Raw genomic sequence first — 27,405 nt, 5'->3', positions numbered from 1 at the left:
TGTCAATGCTTCGGCAGCAACACCTCTTGTGAGCAAAAGAGAGAGCGAACACTATACGCAGGACTGGGAGTGACGGAAAGGACACATCTTTCACGGCAAAATTTTAAACTCAAATCTGATGTTAGTTTAGATTGCATGTTTGCAGTAGTGGTACAGTATACGGATCTTTATGTTGTGTCTGATTACACTGTATTGTATTGATATGTAACCTGTGTCCTGTGTTCACGGATCCTGAGTAGACTAAAAATGTAAGTGTGTAACTTTAACTGTGGCTGAAAAGTGTGCGAATATTCAGAAACATGGACATTTTTATGACTCTGTAACAAACTATTTATGATATTATAAAATAAAGATATGATTAAAACATTTATGAAAACGGTAAAAAATCAAAATTTCTGATCTAGATAAAAGACACTTTGTTGGTATAATGTAGCCACCAAAAATGTTTAGTAAAATAAAACACCTTTAACACTTTCAGTATTTACTATATACATTTCGGACTCAGTGAGTCCAATTAAGGTACAGTAGCAGGTTAAATATTGATACTGATGATTTTAATAATATATATAAGAAGAGTAACCAACTTTTGAGCATTTTGAAATTTATAAATGTCCCATAATTAAGACTGAAAAACTATTATATAACAAAGATGTTTTGACAAAAATCTTTATATTATATACTTTTAAACACTATAAATTAGCCACGCTTACATTAAATATAAAATTTAGCCACAAAGGGTTTAACACATGTTAATTTCATTTTAATATTTGTTTTTATTTGTTTGTATTGATCTATAAATGATAATACTATCTGAGTCTGAAATGTACATACTCAATATTAAAACTAATATTAAAAGTGTTAAAGGTTTAATTTTTAGAAATAGTTTGATTTTTAGCCTGTTTGTTCCATTTTCCTCGATTTAGTATTACCTAACAGGTTATATAGCAATATTATAATCATACCTCCAATAATCCAAAATTTTGAATAATCTGAAAGAGTTCTGGTTTAATATATTAAGTTGGAGCAGTGTCAGCAGATTATCGGGAGTCTACTGCAAGTTTACTTCTCCACTTACCTATTCCATAAACTGTACAGTCTTTCATATGAAACCAACAAATTAAATAAAAATGTCAAACGCAAGGAAGTTACATAAAACTCACACTTAAGAAATAACATGTATTTAAAAAATAAATCAGATATTCAAAGACAAACTTTAACAAATGCAAATAGTTATAAAAAACAACAGAAAAGCAGTTCAATAAATATAATAGGACACAATATGCACACAACATTCATTTCTAAACAAAGTTATTAAATACAGCATTTGTCATCACAACATGCAAAACAACTGCAGAGTCACAACATGCTCAAACCACTCAATATAAAAAGAAAAAGCCAAAGCTATATGTCACTGTTACATATTAATGATACATTATTAATTATAACTATTAACTATATACTATTAACCTTGTATAACCCAGAACTTATTTCTGAAACTCACCATGAATTTAAAAAAAATAACATGCTCAAAATGCCTCAATCATAAATTTGACTAAAATAATGGCTATTATCGGGAGTTATGGAGTGCAAAACTCTGCAGTGTCATTAAAACTTATTATTTTCAAGCACTCATTAACCTACCTTTGATTTTGTAAACCGGAGTTCATGTAAAAAAAGTATTTACTCCCATGTCTGTAAGGGCAAGAGTATTTTGGGTAGTTCCAATATTTTGTGAGGTATTCGTTAATCTTACTGCGATATTCACATTTATTAAGGAAAGGCTGTGTTATAGCGTTTTGTGCATCAACAAACTGTTTAGTTTCCTCACTTTCTGGGTCCTCCAACCACCTGTAAGGATCTTCGATCTGAAATATTTAAAAAATGATTCAATTGTTATAACAGAGCAGCGAGGCCTTATAGGCCCTAGTCTAGTGGTGATGAATAGTGTATGAGAAAATTTGGATGACATGTTTCAATGAACTTTTACCATTAATGTAAGCTAGTATCTGTATTGCTGTGAGAAAAATTTGAAATGTTGAAAAACTAAATATTAAACTTAATTTTATGTGTGAATGCCACAAACGGTCTAAATAAAGTATTAAACATTGCTCAGTTGTCTCTTGATGTAAAAAGTGAGAACGTAATTTTATAAGTTTATCTTGTAGGCCCTAAGACGTAATTAGGTATTGAGATCAAGAGCTGAGCAGTCAATTTAATTACTTCTTGTTATAACTTCAAGAAGAGTGTTAGAAAACTCTATATCAGGTAAGCAAGTAATGTCACAACAAAAACTAGTCTTTTCAGAGTCTGAAAAATTTTGAAAACTAAAACAGGCACAACTGATAGTTATGTCACTAGTTAGTTTGTTAGTGGTAGTTTGTAGTGACTGGCATCGCCCAGGTTTAGATCCAAGACCGAATCAGAACTAAAGAAGATGAACTACAACATTCATTTGTATTTTCATTAAATCCAAAAAGTACCTTTAAAATCAAACTTTTCAATCCCCTCCTCCTTGTGACTTCCATGCAGAGAAAATAACGCTAGAAAAAATGAGATTACAACTGTTTATAACGAACTGAGCACTTATTTTAGCTACATTTTCTGCATGGCTGTGATTATCCAAGACGAATCCAAGCTATTACTCGACTACCTCTGCCTTATAAGGATATTTGATCCTACGCACTTGCAAACACAAATTCATCCTCAATTGTATTATCTTTGTCTGGTTGATAGAGGAGTTTGTAACTACTAGTTACTTGTTAGTTACAAATTATAAATCTCTGAGTTAGTAAATATATTAAGAACAGTTCATCTAGTCAATAAGAACCGCATTTCATATTTAAGCTTGTTCCGTTTTACTGTACACAGTAATTGTGAACATTCTTATGAATTCAATGTGCATATTAAAAATTAACACCATAAATATTTTAGAAAATGCCTGAATAATCACATTTTTTTCAAGTAAAATTACAAATATGAATGTTTAATTTATTTATTGTTAATTTTTCATGTTAATATTCATCATCAAATTTGTTTTATTAGTTGTATCAAATAATAATACTATTATACCATTCTGCTATTACTCATTTCAATGGAAGTTTGAGGCATTAAATTATGATTTTTGCAGTACTAATGTTTAGAAGATTAATGACAATCAAGACAAAATAAAGAACTTAAAAATTGTGTTTGGATGTATGATTCACTTCATTGAAATGCATCTTCTAACTTTACTTCTAAGAGTAAACCTTGAGAAAACAAACTGTTGTTATGAATCATGATGAAATTAAATTCTTTATAGATTAATAGACATTTTCTTGGTTGACAAAATACAACTAACAAGTTTTAATTTCACTTATTAAGATAAACATTGTTTATCTGAACCTTTAGGACAGTAATCACCTGTAGACATGGTAGCCCTTGAAAATTCTCAGTTTTAAGGACAGTAAGAGAACTGAACTAAACTAAAGCAGAGTCCTAATTCCACTGATCTACCAGTAAAGGTGAGTGCTTCATGATCAAGAATATTTCTAATTTGTTCACTTACAGCAATTGCCCAAGAGTGCTCAGATCAAGGAAATGGCAACATTAGATAACCAGTTGGACCATTTTCCAAGTATACGAGATTGTTATATTTAGTTATTCATTCATAACAACTTCCCTGGAATGCTTAACTCAAGGGAATGGCAGCATTATCCAGAGCTGGACCAGTTACCAAGTATACAAGATTGTTATATTTAGTTATTCATTCATAAAAACTTCCCTGGAATGCTTAACTCAAGGGAATGGCAGCATTATACAGAGTTGTACCAGTTACCAAGTATACAAGATTGTTATATTTACCTCATTCACTCGTAACAAATGCCCTGGAATGCTTAACTCAAGGGAATGGCAGCATTATCCAGAGCTGGACCAGTTACCAAGCATACAAGATTGTTATATTTACCTCATTCACTCGTAACAAATGCCCTGGAATGCTTAACTCAAGGGAATGGCAGTATTATCCAGAGCTGGACCAGTTACCAAGTATACAAGATTGTTATATTTAGTTATTCATTCATAAAAACTTCCCTGGAATGCTTAACTCAAGGGAATGGCAGTATTATACAGAGTTATACCAGTTACCAAGTATACAAGATTGTTATATTTACCTCATTCACTCGTAACAAATGCCCTGGAATGCTTAACTCAAGGGAATGGCAGCATTATCCAGAGCTGGACCAGTTACCAAGCATACAAGATTGTTATATTTACCTCATTCACTCGTAACAAATGCCCTGGAATGCTTAACTCAAGGGAATGGCAGCATTATACAGAGTTGTACCAGTTACCAAGTATACAAGATTGTTATATTTACCTCATTCACTCGTAACAAATGCCCTGGAATGCTTAACCTAAGAGAATGGCAGCATTATACAGAGTTGTACCAGTTACCTAGTATAGGAGATTGTTATATCTAGTTCGATCAGTTGTAGTAGTAACCTACCCTGGAATGCGTGTCAAGGAATAACAGCATTAGTTATCCAGTTGGACCAATTACCAAGTATAGGAGATGGTTATATCTAGTTAGATCACTCGTAGCATTATCTAGAGTTGGGCCAGTTGCCAAGTATACGAGATTGTTATATTTAGTTATTCATTCATAACAACTTCCCTGGAATGCTTAACTCAAGGGAATGGCAGCATTATCCAGAGCTGGACCAGTTACCTAGTATAGGAGATTGTTATATCTAGTTCGATCAGTTGTAGTAGTAACCTACCCTGGAATGCATGTCAAGGAATAACAGCATTAGTTATCCAGTTGGACCAATTACCAAGTATAGGAGATGGTTATATCTAGTTAGATCACTCATAGCATTATCTAGAGTTGGGCCAGTTGCCAAGAACAGGAGATTGTTATGTATGTAATACAAGAACTTCCATGGCAAGTAAAACTTATCCACGGCGATTGCATTAAGTATAACGTATGTGACATTATCGCTGCGGTTTTATACAGGTAACAGATAACACAATTTTGATGTGGCTTGCGTAAACCTGATATGTTCTGTTAAATAAATGACATCAGTGTCTAATTGACACTTATGTTGTTTTTCTTGCATAGTTGTTGGCACAAACTCTACACGTTTCATAGTAAGGACATTACATTTATTTGAACCTTATATCAGTATACAGGGTGTACATAAAGTCCTGCACGGGTATAATATTTTTCTGAACGATAACAGATAAAGAAACAAGATTTGGTACATCAATACTACACCTAAAAATCTACTTTTTGAAGGAACTATCAGTTTTCTGTAATATCATGGGGACGTCCCGCAAGGAGTCAGAAGGAAATCTTAAATAGGAGCATAGGTCAATATGGACATCATTTTAAAGGGCTTATCTAGCAGAGTTTAATGCCGCAAACCGCACTCAAAAAGATTGATCCAGTACAAAATGGCGGCTGTTCAAAGATTTTACTTGGTTACATTTTATTAGTAGCCATAACCCCAGTAAAGCAAAACTGCAACCAAACGAATACTGCAGCTAACTACTACATTATGCTTGTCAGTTGTACAGAAGTGAATTATGACATTAGTTAACCTCAAGGGTTACAAATTTGGTCCTAATATATTGATAACGGGGAAAACCTGATAACAGTAACAATTAGAAATCTCAGCGAACTATGACGATCGGAAACACTTCCTGTTTTCATAAAGTGTTGAACAGTTCTCCCTACAGTTGTTCTAGAAATTGGCTGCCTCTCGTGAAAGTAGTCATTAAATAAATGGCATGCTTCCTCGTATGATCGTCTGTTATTTCCCCAACCATCATAAGAAGTGTTATACGTTCACGTTCGTCAAGCGACATAGTGTAGTTGAGAACTACAAGCAATACGACAAACTCTTTTGTACTAAAGCGCACTGATAAAATGGATGGACAGCACTACTAAAACAAGAAAACTAGAATAGCCTACTATGAATAGACTGGCTAATAGGAAAGTCCTAACTGCGACCCAAAGATAAGAGATTTCTAATTGTTACTGTTATCAGGTTTTCCCCGTTATCAATATATTAGGACCAAATCTGTAACCCTTGAGGATAACTAATGTCATAATTCACTTCTGTACAACTGACAAGCATAATGTAGTAGTTAGCTGCAGTATTCGTTTGGTTGCAATTTTGCTTTACTGGGGTTATGGCTACTAATAAAATGTAACCAAGTAAAATCTTTGAACAGCCGCCATTTTGTACTGGATCAATCTTTTTGAGTGCGGTTTGCGGCATTAAACTCTGCTATATAAGCCCTTTAAAATGATGTCCATATTGACCTATGCTCCTATTTAAGATTTCCTTCTGACTCCTTGCGGGACGTCCCCATGATATTACAGAAAACTGATAGTTCCTTCAAAAAGTAGATTTTTAGGTGTAGTATTGATGTACCAAATCTTGTTTCTTTATCTGTTATCGTTCAGAAAATATTATACCCGTGCAGGACTTTATGTACACCCTGTATAATACTGCATTATGAGCTCATCAATGGAATGTCTGTTTAAACTGTTTATAAATTGCCTTGTGCGTAACTTGAATTAATTAGCTTAGCGATAGCATTATGAAGTACACTTATAAGCCAGACAATCAATCAAGCCATCACAGACAAAGTGTTGGCTAACAATAAGTAGACTATACATGAAAAGAGTTAGAGAATTTGATTTTTGATCATGATTCTAGGGGTATTAGTACATTAAAAACAAATTATTGCCTCTAGGTATGGTCAACACCTTAAGAGCAGGGATGCAAATAGCAAAACATCGATCAAGAAATCCCCCATAATTTATTTTGCTTCAAAAGAATTATAGAAGCTGATCTATTTTATCATTGGAAGATGTACTATTAGTTATGGGGGTTAATTTTTACAACACTGATAAAATGACAATTCTTTAATGGTTGGTATGTAAAAAAAATATAAAAACCTCATAATATTGTCAAAAATGTATCATCAATCAATATAATATATTGATATCAATAAATATAATATTCATCAATTTGGAAACAATGTGAAATATCATAAGGATATTTTAAGACATTTTTAAAACCATGGATTTGGTTTGGTTGCAATTAGTTAGAAATTATGTTTGTAAAAATATTCATTTGTAATGATTTAATGTTATTATACATCTGTGTTAACACTTGCACTCCCACTATGTTATGGTATATTTCTCAAAATTTGTATCTTAAACCTTGTGAGATATAAAAAAAATATGCAGAACTTAAGTTACGTATCTAAGAAAAACACAACTCCATGTTCTGAAATGGTTAATATAAAAAATTTAAATGCCTGTTATCTTGAAAGAAACTTTTTATTGATAGAAACTGGCTAACAAACTCATCCAACGTATATACATACGCTATCTCTGTATTAAGTTAAATTTTTAATCTATTAAAAATTACGGCAGTTATTATGTTCATAAATTATATTACATAAGCTCATGTATAAAACAGATTTTCAGGTCATACGATTTTAAATTCTGGGTGCTGCAATTGGTGAATTGCCAAAAGATATGCTTGAAATTCCATTACGGGAGTGATTGTGGGTGATTACGAAATCTACTGAATTTAGTAAAAACATTTAAATTATTTTTAAGTATTTTTATATCTTTGAACTTGCATAATTATATAACTTAATACTTAAATCTAAATAAGGTGTGTAGGAACATAACATTTTATGAAAGGGCAGTGGAATACAACAAAAATAACTCATGTGTTTGTTAATTTGAGAAGTTTTACTCAATGATTTAAGTTAAAGTTTATGCAATATGACTAAATTTCTTCCAAATCATGATTCAACAGTTCTTTTGATTGAACATTTTTTCACAGTTAAGATCAAGGTGTGATTATTATTTTAAGAGAACAACTATTAGGCCTACTATTAGCACATAATTTATATTAATACCTACATTGGTGGACAATATATTAATTTTATAACTAATTACTTCTAAAAATAATGGAAAAGCTGTACTATAGGAAGTAAATATTTCATTTAGTTCTAGTTGGACCTGAAGAATAAGATCAAAAACACAAATATTTGAAAATTCACAAGGATATAGATTCAAATTTAATGTGAACTTTGGTGCATTGCCTGCAGTAGAACACATGAGCATACAATTAAGAATAAACATACTATAAGCTACATTATTGTTAAATGTGTTATAGAAAAATAAACTGTTATTTCGTCAAATACACATGTAATAATAGAGTAATAAATGAGAAATGACTCATTTGCATGAGACTGATGAAATATCAGAAACATGAAACCTAGTCATGACTGTCACAAGAGGAAATGAATAAAAGCCAGTCTGGAAATACCAGCAATTAGTATGACTTACCTTGACTCCATGATAAACATCTACAACACTCTCATCTCTTCTTGCATTAGGATACTCAAACTTCATGCTTTCGTGTGAAAGAAGACGAGTTTCAGACCCTGTAGAACCAACAAATGAATTAATAAACCATCTTATTGAAATGTAATCTCTATAATTATAAAGACTGTCCATTTACATGGTTTATTTTTCAAATTTTCTATTTGAGTGAATGATTTGAATTAACACAAACCAAAAGTGGTCCTCTCAAAAAAGATGTAAGATAGCTTGAGAAATATAATTGAATTGATAATGAGACAATTTTAAAATGTTCTTTGTTTTTGCTCAGCTTTTTTTATTCACAAAAATAACTATTCTGGATTAATATCTTCAAGAATTATATTCTTGATGCTAAACTGTGTATGTTTTAATTAAATATCTGTAATGTGATATACTTATCATGTTGTTCACTGAGTATATTTTTAACACTTTGACAACTATGCCTGCAATATCTAAGGAGACCATGTTTTCCCTGTAAACTGATTTTTTTGAGTGTGTAATCTTTCAACGACGCAGGCTGAAACTACAAATGTATCCATATGTAGGTCCTAGAGGCAGATTGTTTTCTTCTTAGGATTGAAGGATTCCTGCAGTCTCCATCAGGAGAATGTACTTATAGGGACTATGTTATTTAACATTTATTTCAACATTAAATGAACAGGTTGAAATATCTTGAATACGTTTTTACTAGTTTAAATCTAAGCTGTTACAAAAAGGAATTTTTTTTGGAGTGATATCATGTATGTAGTTGTGGGGAAGTTTTTATTTGGCACGTTACCAATGTTGTTAATTTTGTATGCCTAAATTTTTTTGGATATCACAAAAAAGCAAATATGACGGGCATACTCTACAAAGACACATATTCCAGAAACTCTAGTCATCAAAATTTTAATGTTCCCTTTCTTATTACTTGTTATTGTCTTGGGAAGAGGAACTTGAACAGGAATTGTGATAGTTACAGAAGATTTACAATACAAGCAGACTGTAGATGGTCTATATTTATTTTGTGTAGGTGTCAAAAATGGAAAAGCTTAAGTATTATGCAATGGTATCTCTGGGAATTCTTTCGTTCCATTTATTCCATATTAGCATTACTATATGATTAAACTGCTATGGCTAGTCTCTATTTACAAAATGTAATAACTTTTATTTTTAACAGCTTGTTGAACAAGGTCATCAGTAATTCCCAACCAATCCTTGTTTATGTGTATGATACCCACAGTGAATTGAGTAACAAGTGAAATGTTCATTTCTTACAACATTAGCTTCAAGTCTTACTAATACAGCCAGTCTTCACCACACTAAATTAAAGTGTTGTGTCAGCTAATGGATTAACTTGTTTAGCTTTGATAAAACAATATGTAATAAAGCACTTCACAGATAATACTACCTGGCAATCACAAAATGATAAGTGCTTGATAACTTGCTGAGTATGCTTTCCTGTGTTATCATAATTAATGTTATTAATGCCAGCTAAAACAATTGTATGATCACTAAATGTATTCAGTCGAGCTCTATCTTATTTCATAACCACAGTTGTATCAGGCTTACAGACGAATAAAAATATGATGTAAATATTGAATCCTCTTCCTACCATAAAACATAATGCCAAAAATTTTAACTATCACACACTATAATTGTTAATTATTAACTTCCTCCCTCAAAATATAAAAGAAAATAATCTTAATTCTTAGGTTTATGTGGCCAATGTCTTTATTATTATCTGTCTTTCAGTTTTTTTATCACATTGAAAATCCGTCTACACCATTACTATTTTGAGATGTTTCAGCCTTATTGTACAAAGCCGTGTTCAGTCAATACAATATTATTAAAACAAAACAATATCTCAAAATTTTAATTATGTCAGTAATTTTTCAATGCAGTGTGAACCAGATAAATTTTGGTTTTCTGTTGGAATATCAATTTTGATACCTCTGGAATAAGAAAATAGCTATCCTTATGTGCTTATATGTAACTACCGACCATTTAACCAAATCAATATACACAATTTGGCATACAGCTTGTACTGGTAAATATTCTTGTATATTATTTTAATATTTACAAAAACCATTTGTAAATTGATAAACTTCCTATGACCAACTGATTTTAGTTAAGTTCTACTCCACAGATTTTATTTCTGTTCTTGATATTATCAAATTCAAAATTTAACCATTCATAAATACAACATTTTTAAATTTTTGCATTCATTTAAATTAAGATTCAGCACTTAATTAAACTTCAGTAACATTTTGAATATTACTAACAAAAAATAATATTTTGTAGAAACTATAAAGTATTTATATAAAATGGCTGAAACACTTTGTTTTTAAAATAATATATTACAAAATAAATTTTAAACTTTTAAATTTTAAGGATAACAGATAAACCTTTATATGTTATCTATTGAAAATAATAAACAGCATTACTTCTAAGACACTCTACACTCTATAATTAAAGTTTGATGCTATACATTTTTATATTTTTTATTCTTAAGCATGTTTCCCAGGAGTTATTCAAGAATGATCTTGCACAACAAATATAATTTCAAACTATGAGTGAAAAAATACGTGTTAGTAAAAATTAAAAAAATTACTTTTTTCCTTTGATAATCCATTATAACTGTTTACCAATATCAAATAAGCGTGACACAATTTAATTATGCAAACTCAGATAAATTTGCTACGATAAGATTTTCTGAACTCAGACTCATACATGCTGCTATCAGTCTAACCTTTGAGCTATCACCAAGGAGACCAAGACCACCAAGACCAAGGACTAGAGTTCTTTACTTCCTTCAATTCAAGCTGAACAGGTTTTATTTCAACTGGCTACGTTAACAGAATTTAGAATCATCTTTCACTTAATGAGTTAAATGTTTCAATTCATTCATAAAGCGGCCAATACACCAGTGTGAATTAAGTTTTAAATATAATATAATGCTGCAAGGCCAATATTTTTTCAGTTTGGTTGTTATAGTACAGTAGCCTATAGCAACTTTAATTGATTACTTTTACAACGCCACCATAATTACATTATGTATTTTAAGATGAGGATACAAGTTAGCCCTAGATATGAGACAAATGTACAGGGACTTAATAAATAAAATTGAATTATTCACTAACTGATTTTGAATTTTTGTTTCTCCAGATCCAGTAATGTGAGTGTTTATATAAATAAATAATTAAATATATATAATTTTCCAATAAACATTGAATCAAAAAAAGTACTTGCTCTGCGGGGACTTGAACCTGCATCTCTCACTTGCCAGGCGAGCATGTTACCACAGAGACCTAACTTTTTATGATTAAATTGTTTTGTATTCCGTTTCTGTCTCATATGTGTTAGAAAACCAGGCTATCGTCACATATAAAGATTTAATTGATAGATAGACAGACAGAGAGTATAAAAGTCTGGAACCACCTTCATTAAGGCTCAAGATAAAAATACTTTTTCAACTTAGAGAAGATAGCCTGTGGAGGATGTCATAAAATGTTGTAATGAAAGGTTATTGTAAATGGTACATATTATTTTGAAGCCTTTTACCGGAGAAAGAAGCCATAAGATTCAATACAAAGGACCACCCTCCAAAAATTGTGACTGGCTTTAAAGTTGTTTTTTGTTAGTGTGACAAGTAAAATTATTCCTACAGATTACTCTATTAGTCTAGTTCCTTTCTCGTCACATAAGGGAAAGTTATTTTGGAATGTTGGGTTTCCTCAGTTTATTGTTCAAAACATCTGAGCCTATATTTCTTTTAATTACATACTGGACTACAGAACTAAATAGGAATCAACTTTATTGTTTCTTTTTGTTAAGGCATTGAATAAGCACGAAAGTGTTACAACTCTAATGATATATATATATACAGGGTGATTCAAAACTAAATGGCAATCTCTCGGGAGCTTATTCTATAGCTAAAAACAAGTAAAAAAGTTCATATAACCATATGCCCGGAAACGCTTCGTTAGCGAGTTACGCCTAGCGAAAGATTTCGCCCGGATTTCAGAACCCTTGGTGAAGTCAGGCCGTATAAAAATGGTAAAGGTAGTTACAAAGATACAAATACGATTGTTTTTTATGTTTTTATATCTGACAAATTTATTAAAATTCGTCCCAGAGCTGTAAATGCAATACTTTCAGAGATATCTTACGTAAAACACAAGAATTGGTGCAAAGAAATAACACATTTTTTGTGTTTAACGTAAGATTACTTCCATAAATGTTAAATAAAGGTCATTTTTTTTCTTAAACAGATTTGTAGAACATTTAATTCTGAAAAGATTCATGTGAATTACTTAGGAAAAAAATTAATAATAGGTATTGAAATTTAGCTTTATTTAAAAATAAAACAGACGCACAAAAAATGCATAATTCTTATCTGCATAGAATATTAACTAATGTTTAGGTTGTGAGTACAGCTGATCATTTATTCAACACTTTTTATCGTCATATTTCTTTGCAAAGGTTGGCAATATTAGCTGATCAACAATTAAGTTCATGAAGTAATATTTGAATAACCTTTATGGAGGTTTTTGTATTGTGGCGTGTGAAGATTGTATTTTATGAGATCCTGTGATTATTTGGAAATATTTTATACAAGTGTATAAAATATTTTATTAAATATTTATTTTTAAAATATTTTATTAAATATTTTTATAAAAGTGTATGTAATTATCTTAGTAAATAATGGCAGATAATGTAAAATGGTATGTATTTCCGTTTGAAGAGTATACGGACATGATACTGATTTACGGCAAAGTTAACAAGAATGGTTTAGCTGCAGTTCAGGAATATCGTGATACTTTTTCCACATTGAAGAACACCTGATCGCAAAACATTTGAAGCTGTGGAGAGACGACTTAGAGAAACTGGTAGCTTTAAAACCGAAGCGAATAGATATTGGTCGTCAACGTAGCGCAAGGAACTATAATAATGAACAAGCAATAATAAATGCAGTAGAATTATCACCAACCACAAGCACCAGACGATTATCATGTCAGTTAAATATTTGCCAGTCAAGCGTATGGCGGACACACTTCATGAAGCACAGTTGTACCCATTCCATATAACACGTTTTTCAAGACTTATTACCCGCAAGATCTTAATAAACGGAAGATGTTCTGCCGCTGGTTAAGAAGAAATTGTTTTACGACATCAGTATTTTCTTCGGCGTATCTCTCGTTACTGATGAATCCTGTTTTTACTAGAAATGGAATTGTAAATTTTCGTAATACCCATACTTGGGCGTACGACAACCCACATGAAACTGCGACGAGGCATTTTCAACATAAATTTTCAGTCAATGTATGGCTTGGTGTTCTGGGTGATAATTTGATTGGTCCATTTTTCCTCCCTAATCGACTTAATGGAGTAGCGTACTTAAATTTTTTTAAGAACAAACCTGCCTACCCTCTTGGAAGATATTCCTGTTCAAAACAGAATAAAATGCATGGTTTATGCACGACGGAGCACCTCCACATTTTTCTAATGATGTGAAAAACTATTTAAATGATACATACGGTAGACAATGGATTGGTCGAAATGGACCAGTAAAATGGCCACCACGTTCTCCTGACCTCTCGCGCCAGCAGACATTTTTTCTTATGGGGTTGGATGAAGTCAATTGTTTTATTCAAAACGGATTAACACCATAGAGGAGTTACGTAATCGCATTACAGAGGCGGCAGAAACTATCAAGAATGCTCCAAACGTTATGAAACGCGCTAGAAAAGAGTGGATTCGTCGTGCGAAAAACGTGCATTGCTAACAACGGAGGACACTTTGAGCAACTATTATAGGTGATTATTACAGTTTTATAAAGGTAAATACATTTTATGTTAATGTTCAGTCTAGAATAAATGATCAGCTGTTTACTCACAACCTAAACATTAGTTAATATTCTATGCAGATAAGAATATGCATTTTTGTGCATCTGTTTTATTTTTAAATAAAGCTAAATTTCAATACCTATTATTAATTTTTTTTCCTAAGTAATTCACATGAATCTTTTTCAGAATTAAATATTCTACAAATCTGTTTAAGAAAAAAATGACCTTATTTAACATTTATGGAAGTAATCCTTACGTTAAACACAAAAATGTGTTTATTTCTTTGCACCAATTCTTGTGTTTTACGTAAGATATCTCTGAAAGTATTGCATTTACAGCTCTGGGACGAATTTTAATAAATTTGTCAGATATAAAAACATAAAAAACAATCGTATTTGTATCTTTGTAACTACCTTTACCATTTTTATATACGGCCTGACTTCACCAAGGGTTCTGAAAATCCGGGCGAAATCTTTCGCTAGGCGTAACTCGCTAACGAAGCGTTTCCGGGCATATGGTTATATGAACTTTTTTACTTGTTTTTAGCTATAGAATAAGCTCCCGAGAGATTGCCGTTTAGTTTTGAATCACCCTGTATATATATATACAGGGTGATTCATGAAGTTCTCCCCCCACTTCTGCAGCACATTTTACTAGTAAAAATAATGAAAAAATGTTATATAAACATAGGTCCGAAAACGCTTCGTTAGCGAGTTACAGCTAGCGAAAGATTTCGCCTGAATTCCAGGGTAAAGAGTAAAATAAAGCCATACTGAAACTTTTTGGAAAGGTTAATTAAATAAGAAATAATCGTGGATTTCTTATGTATTTTTGTAACCTGATAAAGATAATAAAAATAGGTTTCAGAACTGTACCTGTAGTAGTTTTTTGAGGGATTCAGGGTTAAATGCAAAAAATTGGGCACGAAACAATGTTTTTTTAAGTTTGATGTACAATAACTTTTGTTAAATTGGTAATAAATACATAAAATCAACAATCATTAATTGTAGAGAATTTAATTTTGAAAAAAATTGATATAATCAAAGTCGAAAATAAAACAGAAATAAGTACCAAAAAAATCGATTTTTATTCAGTATAATACATTACTAGCTGTAAAGAAATACCGTACGGTATTTAGTTAAAATAAAACAAAAACAAAATGTTTGTTCCTTAATGATGATATAAATTGAGAAAACAAGATTAACTGTTAAATAAATTTGTTTGTAAATAAAAATATCATATTTTGGTTACGTTGTATTTTTTTTTTTTTAAATAAAAATTTACATCAAATGTTCGAAAATAAATGAAGCAAACATTTTCCCATTATTGTTTACTAATCATGCGAAAAGCAGTTTTTTGTTTTATTAATTTCTAAGTTGGTAACGCACGAATAACAGCTGATCAACAATGGTATTCTGTACTGTTACGTTAGAACTGTGTATTAGTGGTGTTTTGCAAGCTACAGCAGGAGATCGGGTTTCTGTGAATCGTGTTATTAAATGCAATTTTTCTGTGAGTTATAATTCGATTGTTTATTCAGCGAAAAAATGCCTTACTTATTTACATCAGAGGAATACGTCTGATATGGTTTGTATTTTGGGTTACTGTAATGGTAATGCTAGAGCTGCTGTAGAAGAATATGAACTAGGTTACCCTAATAGGAGGATTCCAGATACCAAAACAATTTCAGGAACTTTTCGTACTCTTCGGGAAACAGGATCACTACCAAGTACTAGAACCAATTATGAAACGAGCTGTCCAACTTGATGATGATATTGTTATTAATGCTGTTCATCCGCAGTCCAGGTGTAAGTACACGACGTATTTCTAGGCGGATAGGAGTTTCGCAGTCAACGGTGTGGAGGTCACTTAATCGAAACAAATTTTATCCGTTTCATAAACAAAAGGTTCAACATTTACAGCTAGGGGATGGGTCCGCTTCGCTTGGAGTTTTGCAACTTTTTGAATATTAATAATTAACTCTACAAGCGTATTTTGTTTACGGATGAGGCACAATTCACTCGGGATGGTGTCAATAACTTGCACAATGAACACTCATGGGCAGAAGAAAATCCACATGAGGTAGTGGAACAGAACTTTCAACACCGATTTAGTGTCAATGTCTGGTGTGGCCTTTTGCACAATCGGCTGATTGGACCTTTCATAATTACCTGGACGCCTAAATGCTGAGTTCTATTTGTATTTCCTTCAAGAAGAGTTGCCGCAGCTGTTAGAGAATGTTCCTTTACATCTCAGACAAAATTTGTACTTCCAGCATGACGGAGCACCTCCCCACTTTTCACTTGCCGTTTCTGCTTACTTAAATCATCAATTTCCTGGACACTGGATTGGTCGTGGAGGGCCTCACCCTTGGCCACCAAGATCACCAGATCTATCTCCATTGGATTAATGCATCTGGGGATGGATGAAAGACATTGTATACAAGACAAAAGTGAATTCCTCGTGATGAATTAATTGCCCGTATTATGGATTCGGCTGTGCAGATACAGGGAAGTCCTGAAAAATTAAGAAACGCAACAAAAGCAACACACAAACGTGCTGCAAAATGTATTGATAAATGATGGCCCTCATTTTCGAACATCTATTATAAAAAGGTGCGTACGGTTGGCCCAACCTGATTAATTTTGCTTAAAACTAGTAATGTATTATACTGACTAAAATCGATTTTTTGGTACTTATTTCTGTTTTATTTTAGACTTTGATTATATCAAATTTCTCAGAATTAAATTCTCTACAATTAATGTTTGTTGATTTATGTATTTATTACCAATTTAACAAAGTTATTGTACATCAAACTTAAAAAAACATTGTTTCGTGCCCCAATTTTTTGCATTTAAACCCTGAATCCCTCAAAAACTACTACAGGTACAGTTCTGAAACCTATTTTATTAGCTTTATTCAGGTAAAAATACATAAGAATCCACGATATTTCTTACTTAATTAACCTTTCCAAAAGTTCAGTATGGCTTTATTTTACTCTTTACCCAGGAATTCAGGCGAAAAATCTTTCGCTAGCTGTAACTCCGCTAACGAAGCGTTTTTCGACCTATGTTTATATAACATTTTTTCATTATTTTTACTAGTACAATGTGCTGTAGAAGTGGGGGAGAACTTCATGAATCACCCTGTATATATATATATATATATATATATATATATATATATATAAATACCATTATTTTAATTCATGCTCACTCATTGCCATTAAAAAAAAGAAACAACAAAGTATGTATATACAGAATGTAACAAAACTCTCTACACAAACTTTAGGATATTGTTCCATGAACAAAATAGAGCTAATATATAGGAGCTACAAAATAAATGCAACCCTTGGTATATCTCTCCTTGTTTATCGTCTGTCTGTGCATTATGGGTTTTTAATTTTTATTTTTAGTTCAGAAAGCAGTAAACATAAAACTGAACTTTGGTACAATTATTTTTATTGCAGTCTCCAATCATGAGAGAAATAAATATTATATTATATCACGCTTCAAGATGGTGGACAGTACAAATTTATAAGCTTAATACGGTACCGAAAACCTAATAACATTGTGAATTTTTTTAAAGACTAATAAAAGTTGCTACATCTACTTACAAATATTTTGATCTAGATCATAAAGACTGATCAGTAAATAATGTAGTTATAGCTTTTAACAGTTGTAATGCACGGTTAACGATGCTGTAAACATGTTAACAATGAAAATTTGCTGTACATTACAACAGTTAAAAGCTTTAATGTACATTATTTCTTGGTTGATTTTTATGTTTGTAATTAGATGTAGCAACTTCTATTATTCTTAAAAAATTTCATAATGTTTTTACGGTAATAAGCTTTAAAAAATTACCATCTGCTATCTTTAAATGTGATATGATAATATAATATTAATTTTTCCAACACTTTTTAATACTCTGTTTAAAGATTTTTATTGACGATGGATGGTTTGACAGGATTTCGGACATTTGCCATCGTTATATGTTACAAAGTGTTATACTTTTTGTAACTATTTAATACCTCTCATGTTATTATTTTTGTGGTGATACGAAAATTTTAGTTTTCTTATTGTAAAAAGCAAAGGTTAGAAGCAGACCAATAAAATTTTTCCTTAGATTATATTGAAATTACTTTTATATAAATGTTATATAGTTCATAGGGTTCATACGTATACTGAGAAGACTAGGACAATAATTTAGATTATCTGCCATTAGACGCACCTTAAATATGGTTATGTTATTGTTTATATTACAATAGTATTTTTATTAAAAATAACGTAATAATTAATAAAATTCAATTTATTTTTTTCTGTAGCTTTGCAATTTAAAAAATCTCTCATTTTTGTGTAATGTGGTTTAAAATAAACAAAACATTTGAAGTGAATACTCACTGTTTTATGACTTGAGAAAATGTTATTACTTTCTTAACTGCAAAACTGAAAGAATTTTGAACTAAATTGAGATTTTAAAGTTGCTCTTTTATATTACATGGTTAAAATGATCATTTTGATAATATATAAACAACAATCGGACAGCAGTTGGTGAAATGCGAGGATTAAGTGATGGGACGGCGCAGAGTGCATCGGCACCAGTAGTGATACAGTGCCAAGCAGTGCTACCATTCTGTGTCTAAACAAATAAAATGTGCATTTTTTAGAATAATATGTTCTCTGTAGTCAGCTAATTTACTCTTATTAATATACTTTACTACAGGATAATACATTGTTTACTGTAAAAAACATTTTTATGTATCTTTATTTGTATAACCTGTGATAATAAAGTATGGGAGAAACTGCTTCCTGTATCATTTTAGCCTTGGAGGTGGGACAAATTGGCGAAATACGTGACATCTGGTAACCCTGGTGCCAATGGACTCCATGAAATTTCTATTAAAATTGACACATCTATATATTGACGTATTCCATGAAAATTAGAATGTAAGTGGTTACACACTTAACTTTTATTGAAAAACACTGACATTTTTGTCAATAAGCAATTTTTAAAAAAGGAAAACACGTAGTACACTCAATATTTTACAAAATTTTAGATTTATTCTCATTTTTTATTTGGATTAATGATAATGGGTCACTCATTTACAGAGCTGTAGCAAGAAACTAATTCAAATATGGGTGAGCATTTGAAAATGGATAAAGCGTTGCAATTTTAAAGTGAACATCTACCCAAATAAAAGTAAACTGGCAAAGATACATTTGCCCTTGTAATCCCATTTGAAAACATCTGTTGTCACATATCCATACGACTGCTGTCGCATTGCAATGGGACTATGTCACATACCTATGCAACAGGGAAAGTTCGACATGCATACAACTGAAGTTGCTGCGTGTACTGGGCCTAATATACAACTTCTTTAGTTTCTATACAATATAATTCGTAATCAACACAGTAACTTTAAACAATGTAATATGCTCTTGTAATTAAGCTCTATTACATTTGGAAATAAAGTTTATGCAACTGTTCTGAATAGCTATTGTCAACACCAGATGTGATGTCTACATGTATTTCTTTTAGAGTTTCGGTGGGTTCACTCAGTACAATGCCGGACACTAGCCTAAGTTAATATAAGAAATTATAATGAAAAGAACTCTCTATTTGATTTACCAGAACAGAATTTTCACTTTAAAACAGCCAACAATTTAAAATGATGTCACAATATTCATTAATTCAAGACAAACTTTATAATTTAGAAATTTTGAGCTTAAGAAATAGAGAGAGAGAAAGAGAGTTTTATATATATATATATATATATATGCAAATTTAACATGTTCAAACTCCCGGCACAACTGAATCAAATCATGCCCGTTACCTTTTTTTCTTCCAATAGTTTACTTCCTTCAGATAGTTATCATCCAATACTGTATACTCACCTCAATAGTGGTATCGTCCCAAACACTAGTATAATCAGAACTACACATGGAAAATTACAAGGATTACTGGTGACACAACTGGACTTAATTCAAATATAATGAACTAAAACTCTATATATATATATATATATATATATATATATATATATATATATATATATATATATATATATATTCTCCTGCAGTACTTAACCTAATGCGTTTTATATATTTGTTACTACAATTAAAACATTAGAAAAATGTTACATTGGATAAGAATAAAATATTATTAAACATTTCATGATTCTAACTGGTTGATTGAGGCCATATACAATGTTACTGGCTAGCCCTTGCAAACTATTGAGAGTCATCACACTATAACAAACTTGTACGATCTGAGTCCTAATCAAACTTTTAAATATCTTATTTGATCCACAATATATTGTCAATGAATTGGTACATAAATATTAAACGTAATGTGTCTGTAAAAGTAATATTTTTTTAAATCTGTTTAAAACCTTCTTTTAATAAAGTATTATTTGTTCATAAATCATATGTATTAAATTTTAATTCCGTTAATTCACTATTTTGCTATACTTAATTTAAAACATTTAGAAAACCAAAATATAAAGATTTATTTATATATATATATATATATATATATATATATATATATATATATATATATATATATATATATATATGAATTTTTTTTAAGAATATTTCATATACCAATTATGTAGGTATGGTATTCTCAAAACAAAAGAAATTAAATTTTGTTACTTAATACTTTACAGAAAATTATAGTTTAACAATTTTTATATTCATATTATAATAGATACAGACCTCTGAGAAAATAATGGTATAGATGTATAACGAGTAATGGTTACTATTTTTTAGGATTACATACCCTTGCAAAATCGGGAAAAAATGGCCTGTCTTTAAAGTAATTTTGTTATCAAGCTGATAAGTTAACAACCAAGCTGATAGGTATATAACTCATCTTTATCTTGTGCATGAAATGTATTCTATGACAGTGCTTGTTTTTACTCTGATATGGTTTACAAAATTGTAGAATATAAAACTGTGGAGTCTTGCTTAAGTGTTTAACACAGTTTAGTCTGCATATTAATAAATTATTTAATTAGTTAATCTACTGAATAATATAATTTTTTTTATTTTAATGTTTGAAGTAAAGCTAAGTTACCAAAATGTCACTCTTACAAGATAAATTGAATCCTTCAATTTCCTATATTCACTTAAAAATAATACTGAGAAAGTCAGTATGTATATTATACACTTGACAAAAACAAAATGTTTTGAAAGAATGGGGTTTGACAATTTGCCAAGTTTTACTTTTATTTACATGAATTAAATTTGTATAAATGGCAATAGCCTAATTTAATTCTTTCAATAAACATATGTTAGTTTGGTTATTTAAACGCATATGTGACAGATACGACCAAATACAATATAATTGAATCGTAAATGGTAAGGGCTCTGTGGTGTAATGGCACATTCACCCGGCAAGTGAGAGATTCGGGTTCAAGTCCCGGCGGAGCAAGTATTTTTTGTGATTCAATGTTTATTGAAATTATATATGTATACATATATGAGAGAATAAAACTCTCATAATTGCTATATATGGTAGGGAGCAATGTTTTTGTATTAATGGAGGTTAATATAAAGGGAGCTTGACAAATTGGTTCAGACCAACAAACAACTGCAATGTCTTATGAGATGCTAGCTACTTCAAACATCCTCCATTGTATTCCTTCTTTCTCCTCACAAAACATAGCTAAATTAATTTTTTTTTTTTTTACCAAAGTATTTGACTTATGCATGCATACTTTTATAAACATTCTTTTTAAGAGAGGCTTATTTTCTTTTAAGTTTTATTCTGCCTGTCCTCATGGATCACTGATCTGTGCGAGGATTTTATCAATCAGAATAAGGAGAATCAATACAGTAAAAGGCCAATGGTAGTCTACTGATAGAAAGTGCTACGGTAAAGTCTGGTTAACACTAACACTTAACACTACATATTATTGCATTTAAAAACTCAAATCGCAGATGTACAGATTTTAGCAAATTCTGTACATGCTTAAAAATTAAAAAAAATGTTTTAACTATTTTTGGGGGATGAGTTGTGGGGAAACCTTTTAGTTAACTAATCTAAAATAATGTGTTCTCTCACAAAATAATGCTAGTAGACTTAGGTATGAGGTGCCTCTAAATAATCAATCTTATCAATTGATAGTTAGTATGAATATTGAACCTAATAATCAATGGCTAGAGTATCAATATTTATTATGTTAAATAAACTTTTAAATAACACACAATTGTTCATTTTAACTTTTCCCACATAATGGAAAATCCAGCGTGGAAAAAATGGTAAATGTGACAATCAAAGGTTATTGTCCTCCACCACGAATTGTGGTTCATAAAACTAGTTCTAAATAGGAACTGAAAGACGTTCAGGCAACAGCTGCACTCTACTTATTGTTCTCAGCCACTTATGATCAATCTGAAATAGGTTGTCATAGTAACTGAACGCCATTTTGCTCTGTACACTGATGCATTTGATGGCCTGGGTGGGATTCGACAGAGTATCCTTGAGATCTAAACGCAGGCTCTGTTTCTATGTCGAATTGTGTGTTATATGTTACATCTGAACATTGTTTACATACTATAAAGACGAAAAAAGCATGGGCAGTTTATAAAAAAATTTAGACCTGAGTAAAAATTAATTTTAACACAACATCTTTTAATGGATGAAGTTAAGAGTTTCTTTATTTGAAAATTCTAGTACAATTATACTGTTAGGCAATTCTGAGCAATAACTGGGTCAACTTCAATTTTTTTCATATTTTAGTATGATAAGGTAGCCTGGTTAGTTCTTAGAAAGTAAGAAGCATGAAAACTAAGTGTCAGTAATCAAGCAATAACGTTGCTAAGCGATAAGAAGGTTCAGAGACAAATTGTTATCACCAGTAATGGAAATTGTACTTTGGTATTATCTGGAGGCCACTATTTTTGAAAGAGTTTTTCTTAACAGGACCCCAATAAAACTACATTGAAAGAACAGACTTTATTTGACTTACTGTGAAAATTAAATGTTATGTTCTAGTTTTCTACCTCCCAAAAGTAAACTATGTCATAAGGGGCCAATTTGTCCCTATCTACTACTTGTTATTATTACGCGATATAAGTAGGTATAGATTAAGTTATCATAAATATGTTACTAGTAGTACCAAAGGTAAAGATAACCTTTATGAGTGCTCACATGATCTAAGCTTGATTTTGGGTACTACCTTGAGGGATCTTTTTCTTTTTTCACCAGAATTGTGGGGTGCGGCCAGCACAATAATAACCAACTATTATTACTTTTACTGATATTGTTACTCAGTGTATTAAATTTATTATAATTTCAAATATACGATTGTTATTATGACTATAGATACGTTGATACTGATTCATGTTCTCATATTCCATATACGAATATTATGTATTGATGATTATACCAAACAATATAAAAAACTGAGTCCGCTTATCATTCCTTTTCAGGTTGGACGAGATTAAGAAGTTGCCTAATGTGACATATTGTGTAAAATGAATCTTCTTATCACTAACCAAAAATCATGGCTTTTTGACAATTTTCATGTTTCTTATTTTCTAAGGACTGCCTGATTGGGATACTAAAATAATAAATAAATCTAAGTTAACCCAGTAATTGTTTACCAGGAACCTTCTTACTGTTTAGCTTACAATGGCTTTCTGACACCTAAATGATGTTTATTATTTTCTTAGAACTGCCTTATTGGTTAGGTATATACTAAAATACGAGAGAAATATAAGTTGACATAGTAATTTCTCAGAATTGCAAATTTAATTTTAAATTAGCCTACAATTATTCTCTAAGCATTGACTGTGCAAATATGACTAATGATGCATAGTGGGCCTATACACTAAAAGGATAGAAACTTAGAGAATTTTACTAGAAGACGTGTGAGGACTATTTTTGACTACACATAGATATGTATTTTTTAAATTTTATCCTGTGAAAAAATGTAAAGACTGAGAAAATGTACAATAGGCTAAATCACCCAGTGTTTGATAGGCCAAACATATTTTGTCTTCTGGTAAGCTCATATGTTATTTAATTATATATTTGAGGTTTGAAAAAGTCCAATTCTTTTTAAACCTATCCAGCTGATTATTTATGTATCTGGAGAGAAGCAGTTTTGTTGGGAACTGTTGGAGTATGTTGTTATCAGCATCGAGAGCTTCGCTTAACAAGAAGACTAAGAGGTAAGTATTTTATTATATATAAATTGCTAATTAATTAAATTTAATATGATATATACAGAAAGAAAGTACATTAAATTCTCTTCAACTCAATTGTGTAAAACACAATTATCTAACCTTAACCTTAAAAAATAGAGAACTGAATCAATGACTAGATTGTAAATTTTTGTTCGAACCCAGTGTTTGATTATAACTATCTAACACTAGATTACACGATTTCTAATGTTTGATAATTGGTTTATGAAGGTTTTAAAAATTAAATACTTTATGTAGAAGTTAAAATGTTAATTAGCCTAGCCGAGTATAAGATAACTGTAAAAGCCTACTTTATAACATTTTATTTAGACCTACATATCTTTGATAACGATATACATACCTATAAGAGTTAAATTCCCAAATGTATGTTTATCTTTGTATTAGAAAGATTCATTCAAAATACATTTTAAATTATATTTCATACCCTCCTTTAAAACATTTTAAATTAAAACTAAGCAAATACTATGAGCAAATGATTGAAAAATCATTTTGATCTAGGGAGGCAAACAACCGTACCAGTAAGATTAAACGCCGGGGCGGCAAATCACGAATTTGACGTTTCCAACGTATTCTGCTCACCCTCCTGAACAAAAAATATATACAGTACTATGGGGTGCAAATGACAAATAACATGATTTTAGGGGGTATATTGATAAGTGGTTAAGTTCCTAATGTTTTAATGTTCAGTTTGTGTGCTGTGTCTGGATAATCTGTTTACTTGAATATTATCTGCGGCCGGGACTGATAGCAGCCTGATAACGTACCTGTTATCTGAGTTCTCCGGGGCATGGGTCAGTTCTACACAAGATATCGTGTTCAGTAGGTCGGATTGAGTGAGTGCGTTTACAATGATGAATCAACCATCCACTAGTTCAACCAACCCTAGTGAATTGTGTGTGTTGGAGTGTTTCGTAGGGCACGTAAAGAGTTTACGTTTTAACCGAAACAAAATTATCTCTTTTTTAATTGAACATGGAATTTTTTAAAATGAGTGTATGTGTTCGTCGTGCGGTCGAGTGGTGTTTTTAAACCGGGAGACTTTGTCGTTTCGTTGTGATAGACGACTTTTTTGTTGCTGCTGCTCAGCTGTATCCGCCAACACACTAATGGTATGTGTTCTCTGATCCATCTATATATTTGAGTTTTTCATGATTTTAACTCAATTAACAGTTTTTTAACTTTACATAATTGCCTTTGCATTACATTTCAATTTATATTTTTGATCAGCCCCTCTAGTATTTTATATTTTACTGATAGGTACTATCTCGAGGGATGTTTTTCTTTTATTGACATCAGCGCGGGCAGCACCAAAGGTGCTGCCGAAGCCCGCGCTGATGGCCAGAGGCACTCGTAATTAATTTTTTTCTCGAAATTAAGAAAAACATTATTTATTTTGATCAAAATTCTACTCATTTCTGTATTATTTTTCATTTACGTTTGCAAAGATGGCGGCGCAACCGATGACGTCATCACGAGGTTCAATCATTGGCCACTAAAGGTCACGTGACGCTAGACGTGGATGTAGAACATGGAGATATTACTGAAAAGTTATTTAATTTTTCATTTTCTAGAACTTCGTTATTTCTCATTTCCACCCCATCAAACCTCATACTTTTTTGTTCTATATGACGATTCCAATAAGTTTTTAACGCAAAACTCGTATTTTTCCGCCCCGGCCGTTAATATGATAATTACCCAAACAACAAATGTGGCCACCAAGATGCCAATGAAAGTAGCACGGCCAACTGTACTGGCCATGCGAGTTACGAGGACAAACTATGGCAAAACTAACGCGAGCTGTTTGTAACCTTGGTGAGACCAGTGCTGCTGGGTTTTCGAGCACAAAAGGTTAACATACTCTTGAAGATGGCAAGAAATCTTTTAAGTTAATTTTATACAGTTTGATTGGTGCGACAAAACCTAAAGTACGAACCAAATGTTACTGTAGTGAAAACAGGCCAAACAAACAAACAAGGGGAAGAAATATTTTGTTCTTAGCATCTTGTTAATTTGAACTTTTCAACATAACCTAAGGCATCTGACTATGAATGATTAATTTGTTTAAATTATTGTTTAATATGTAGCTAGAGACTATTGCTAGGGACTTATCGATTTAAAAAACAAACCCACTATTAGTATCGATTAATAAAATCAATAATTTACAGATATATATATTACATAGGCTATTTTTGTAATTATATTTTAAATCTCTGACACCAAACTCAGCTTTCAATGTAATGAAATTTTAATTTCAAATTAAGTGAAATGACTGCCACTATAACTTTAAAAAGTGTGCTAGTTGGAGGTTAATCATAAAGCAGATTCTACACCTCTCCTCATTCTATCCTAACCTCACCTGTGTGCATATGCTTCCTGATAACGTTGTTAAACAACAAATTATTACAAGGCACTGAATAAACTTTACTCAATCTGCTTCCATTACAATTAAAACTATGACACGACCTCAATTTTATAGATTGGAAGCAGATAATTTTAAACGTGTCTAAGACTCTAGGTCGTTTTATGATAGTGAAACTCTTCCTATTTTGATAATTGATTATTAGCTTAAAAATAATAAACATTTCACAAATTTAAATCCACATATGAGATTATTTCACACCTACCAAAGCCTTTCAAAGTAATGAGACGATTATTTATATGACAAAAACACCACTATTCTCTTGAGATACTACTAACAATAACAAACGACATCGACATGACAACTTGACAGACAGAAGAATAAGGAGTCACTTGTACAGAGAAAGTGCATGGAGAAAAACATAATACAAAATTATTATTACTAGCATATAAATTAGTTGTATGCTATAGTACAAAGTTAATAGATCATCTATGAAAATGTTAACTACAATATCTATAAAAACATTAAAATAAAAATTGGATAACTCAATCATAGCAATAGAAACAGTCCATATGTACCGAATCTTAATCTGGTATCATC

The 27,405-nt window shown here is 31.2% G+C and overlaps 1 protein-coding gene across 4 annotated transcripts in view; it reads right to left on the bottom strand.

The window, feature by feature from the left end:
- The window catches only part of LOC124362689 (prolyl endopeptidase), a 56,126-nt gene extending 28,948 nt beyond the window's left edge, over positions 1–27,178 (bottom strand). Inside the window, exons 1-3 of one of the 4 annotated variants that reach the window (XM_046817393.1) lie at positions 27,071–27,178; positions 8,363–8,460; positions 1,642–1,865 (exon numbers count right to left, since the gene is read on the bottom strand). In XM_046817393.1, coding sequence (XP_046673349.1) covers positions 1,642–1,865; positions 8,363–8,428 — 290 coding nt within the window. In that variant the 5' untranslated portion in view covers positions 8,429–8,460; positions 27,071–27,178. The other 3 variants (XM_046817392.1, XM_046817391.1, XM_046817394.1) reach the window with 3 other exon arrangements.
- Positions 27,179–27,405: the final 227 nt, after the last annotated feature.

The sequence above is a fragment of the Homalodisca vitripennis genome, chromosome 5 (assembly GCF_021130785.1).
Source record: "Homalodisca vitripennis isolate AUS2020 chromosome 5, UT_GWSS_2.1, whole genome shotgun sequence".
Taxonomy (NCBI): Eukaryota; Metazoa; Arthropoda; class Insecta; order Hemiptera; family Cicadellidae; genus Homalodisca; species Homalodisca vitripennis.
This window is presented reverse-complemented; position numbering and strand designations above follow the sequence as displayed.